This window comes from Verticillium alfalfae, genomic scaffold (assembly GCF_000150825.1).
Source record: "Verticillium alfalfae VaMs.102 supercont1.5 genomic scaffold, whole genome shotgun sequence".
Lineage (NCBI taxonomy): Eukaryota > Fungi > Ascomycota > Sordariomycetes > Glomerellales > Plectosphaerellaceae > Verticillium > Verticillium alfalfae.
The window spans coordinates 447,674-451,985 of NW_003315034.1; the positions used below are offsets into that span (position 1 = coordinate 447,674).

At 61.0% G+C, this 4,312-nt stretch overlaps 2 protein-coding genes across 2 annotated transcripts in view; one reads left to right on the forward strand and one right to left on the reverse strand.

Annotated features, from left to right (window-relative positions):
* Nucleotides 1–105: 105 nt before the first annotated feature.
* VDBG_04459 (conserved hypothetical protein) lies at nt 106–543 on the reverse strand (the record flags this gene model as incomplete). Its single annotated transcript, XM_003004807.1, has 1 exon — nt 106–543. The coding sequence occupies one exon, from the start codon at nt 541–543 to the stop codon at nt 106–108; it is 438 nt and encodes a 145-aa protein (XP_003004853.1).
* Nucleotides 544–3,033: 2,490 nt separating this feature from the next.
* VDBG_04460 (F-box domain-containing protein) overlaps nt 3,034–4,312 on the forward strand; it is a gene marked incomplete at both ends in the record, with an annotated part of 3,030 nt that continues 1,751 nt past the window's right edge. Inside the window, 2 exons of the mRNA XM_003004808.1 lie at nt 3,034–3,318; nt 3,441–4,298. Coding sequence (XP_003004854.1) covers nt 3,034–3,318; nt 3,441–4,298 — 1,143 coding nt within the window. The remainder of the gene's footprint in view (nt 3,319–3,440; nt 4,299–4,312) is intronic.

A 4,312-nucleotide genomic window follows, 5' to 3' on the forward strand; every position in this document is an offset into this window, starting at 1 on the left:
TCCGAAACCTTCTTCCACTTGTCCCGTGGTTCGGCTTGAACTGCGTCCCCGCGGCGATGCCGGCCCGGAAGCAGCACCCAGCAGCGGCAAGCGGCGATCTCTGCTTCAGCTCGCCAGCCGCAGACCCCTCGAACTCCGACTTCCCTGCTCGCGCTGCCCGGCCGTCTTGCGCGTGCGCACGGCCTGGTCGACGGCTGTGTCCGACCTCGGTGTCGTCGTCGCTGCTGCTGCTGCTGCCGCCGGCGCCGCCCGGGGTATCGGCTGATCCTCCGGGCCCCGGCCCCCGCCCGCGGCGGCCTTGTCGTTGTCGGCGGCCTCGCGGGCCTGGGCGATGGCCAGCTCGGCGGCGAACCAGTTGATGGCGCGCCAGAGGCCGGCGCAGAGGACGGAGAGGATGACGAAGTGGATGGAGCGGGTGGCAGCGAGGAGGGCGAGGAGGGTCAGCTGGAGGGCGGCGAAGCTGGCGTTTGTGGCGTATAGGAGGGTTGGTGTTGTGCCCGGGGTGAAGACTGAGTTCCAGAGGTTCTCTGCGAAGGAGGCCATGATGGGCGGCTTGGGATGTGGATACTGAGCGACAAAGCGACAGCGACAAGGAGGTCGGGTCTGTCGGGGAGCAAGGAGCTGGGCGGCGGGGCGTTTGTCGGCGGGATGAGTTGGTCGCTGCGTGCTACGTGGTCTAATCGTTTTCGTCGACGGTATTGCTATGTAGAGGGGTTCTTCGTGGCTCGCTGCGTCCGTGGGGGGGTTGCGGGAGATTCGCAAAAGGGAGAAGAGGGGCAGAGGTTGTCGTGCGCGACAGATGCAAATGCGATGCGATGCGATGCTATGCGCAAGGCTGCCTAGTTTTTGCTGCCCAAGGTATATATATATATATATATGGGTGGATCGGGGGCGACAGCAACGTGGTTTGAGCTGGTAACGAGACGGCGTGGGAGTCAAGCTTGGCTCGGTTGAGAATAGGCCAGCAGGTCGATTTGACTGACAGTGACGCGGAGGACAGTTTGTGTATTGAGAGTCGTGGCGGGTGCGATTGACGGCATCAGAGGCGGAGGAGGCAGAGATGGAGGGGCTGGTAGTCGCCTGGCACCTGATGATGTACGCGCCGCCCGATCCCCTGGCCACGGCACGCTGCCTATAGGGCGGGTACGTACCGCTCTGATGACGGAGGAGTCGCTCACGGTCATGGCGCCGGCTCAGTACAGGCCTCAATGCCGGCTCAAGTTTGAGGCGAGGCCTCTTTGCGACTCCATGTTGGCAACGTGCCCAACTCCAACAGTGCATGTCCATGCCATGTCCAGTGGGCAAAAGGATCCGTGTTCATGGAGGACATCTTGGTGGCATGCATCCAGTCATATGTTCTTGGCAGCTTTCGCTGATCGGGTTCATCTGAGCATGGCACTTCGGCTGCGTCGCGACTTGGCTGTCGATCCTGAAACGAACATCGAACTCTGAAGAGGAGGCTTGCGCCGGCTTACTCTCACCGGGTCCTGGAGGGCCAAATGGTCACGAGAGCCGGTGTGGGGAGCTTCAGATTGAGTGATGATCATGGGGTCCTGTTGATGGCTGTCTTGTCTGTCATTTCGTCGTCTGGGCATCCATGGCTACTCTCCAGCCAGCACCTCACGTTGAAAAGACATGTCACAGCGCTCATTCCAGGGGGTGGGGTGCTGGGGCACTGTGACGCTGGGGACGACGGGAGCGGTCGGTGGGTACCTGTCGTCTTCTTTCCACCAGATACCTTACCTTACCTACTTACCTGCCTACCTGCCTTGCCTACCTAGGTACCTAGGCTGGTACAGTCGGGCTATACCTATGTACTTAGGCAAGGTAGACCTGTCGGTTCGCCATGCTCTCTCGTGCCATGGTCCCATTCATTCCTGCGATGAGCATCTCGATAACGGGCAGACAAAGGAGGTCGGAAAACAGGACCAGTAGACCGGTACCTGCGTGTCGTCGTCGAGTCAGTCGTAGGCACGCTGCTCGGCAGTCTCACACCCATCGCGCTGGTTCCAGCTGAAGAGAAAAGCACTCTGGAAGCTGAACCCCCCGCTAAATACGCTCTTGGGTGGAGTCGCATCCCCCCCCCCCTCCCCATGTGAGCCCGTGCCAGCAGAAGCGGGACGTCCGGAGACGGCCTGGCACGAGTCCACTTGACCCCCCAGCACCCAATGAGAGGACGTGATGTGGCACCCCAGCATAGCACCCCTACCTGGGCTACCTGGGAGGCAGGTGTCCCGGCCGCCTTAGTGTCTCGGTGTGCCGGCCTTGGGTGGACCCACCGTGGCCCACCGCAAACTGTCTGGACGCTTCTGGATGCGCCTTCTGCTGGCCCCGTCGCAGCCTCAACAGCAACAGCACCATCGACAGCGACAGCAACAGGAACAGCACGCACTGCACGCTGCACGTCGCATGCTGCACGCTGTGCACATTGGCCGGAAGCACCACCAGGCACCTCCAAGCACCACGCACCCTTGCGAGACAAGGCACGCCCGATGACGGGACCGGGCTCCCTGACCCCAACCCATCTCAACCTGAGGTGACTGAACGTCCATTTCGAGAAGGACGAGCAAACCGAACGCCCTGTTTCCCCAGCCACAAGGTTCGCCCGCCGCGAGCACGAGCACGAGCACGAGCACAACCGCAAGCACAACCGCGAACACAACCGCGAACACAACCGCGAACACGAGCTTGAACCCTCTCTCTCTCTCTCTCTCTCTTGCCTTCCGACCTGAACCTGCGAGTGTATCATCATCGCCTGCTAGATCCTCGCATTTCCAGCCCGCGTCGGACGGACAAGAACAGTCAACCTACAATCACAACCGCAGCTTTCTTCTCCTGCATCACGTATTCTGGTTCATCCCGCCCGTCGCCGCCGTATACCCCTTCCCCTCCTCCCTCCCCCGAAAGACGACGAGAGCTTCACTCTGCATCGCCAACTTCTTCTCTCCTGGGGACCTCTCCCCTTCGACCCAAGTTCCCAATCGTACTACCCTCCGCAATTGATCCAAGAGCATGAGCTCCCGTCCACCCATGATGGCCACGGCGACGTCTTCCCAGTGCCCCGATCAGCCACCGGCCCACGACCCGTCATCACTGTTACACACGACCGATGTCGTGCCACCAACGGCACCCGACGAGCAACGCCCACCCTCCCAGGCCGACGGCCAGCTCCCGCCAAATCACACAGAAGATGCCGCCATGGCCCTGCGCAAGCTGCTCAAAGGCAAAGAAGAGGAGTGGAGTGCCGTCTCGAGGCGCACCGGTCGATTGACCCTGCTCGAGCTCCCCTTTGACATATTGCGGCTGATCGTCAACGAGGTATGTCGCTGCCCGTCTCCCCCATGCTCTCTCCCGTCGCCTTGCCTCTTCCCGAAACAAAACCGCTCTCCCAACGCAACATGCAGCGCCGTGTTTGCTGACGCTCGCATTCGTTTCCCCAGATCACACATACAAACGACCTGACCTCCCTCGCCTTGACGAATTCGACCCTTCACAATCTCGCCGTTCCACACATCTACTCTCGCTTCGATATCGTGTGGCCTGACGCCACCCAGCTTGCCCAATCTGATTCCAAAAGCGTCGATGCCCTCACCTATGGCTTATCAACCCTCTGTCTGGGCAGCAACTTTGCCGTGCGCGCCCAGAAGATGTTCTCGCCGAAGCCCAGGGGCGGACCGCCTCCCATGGCACGCCTGCATAACGACTACGCTCGATACATCAAAAAGTTCTCCTTGGGCAACGGCCCCGATGACTGGGTCGCCGAGTACATGATTACAAAGGAGAGCGGCAAAATGCTGGGAACCCTCGTCGCCCTGGCCGTCGCCAAGATGGCAAGCCTCGAGACCTTTGTCTGGGACATGCCCACCGGCGTCCTCTCCGACATCTTCATGGCCTTGGCCTCCATTCAAGACCGCAATCCGGATGAGCAGTCCAAGCTCGAGCGCGTATGGGTGCGCTGGCACGACAACGCCGATGCGTCGGCCTCCTCGTCCTCGACCAGCCCCAGCTCGTCCATAGAGACACAGGGCGTCGTGCCCATCGGCAGTACCTTGACGCCCATCGGCATTCTCATTCCGTCGACGGCATCGCATCCTCGCCCCAGAGCGCCTATCCCTTTCGCCGAAAGCCGCGTCGAGTTTCCGACATTCAGTGTCCTGCCACCGCTGAGGAGTCTGTCTGTTCTTGACATCGATGAGCTCTCTTATCTCGATGAGCTCGCTGTTGCCATCGGGAACTCGCACGAGAACCTGGAGGAGCTGCGCGTGGGCATCTCCGCCAAGGCGGCACACTCCGACTTTGTCCAGACGTGGGA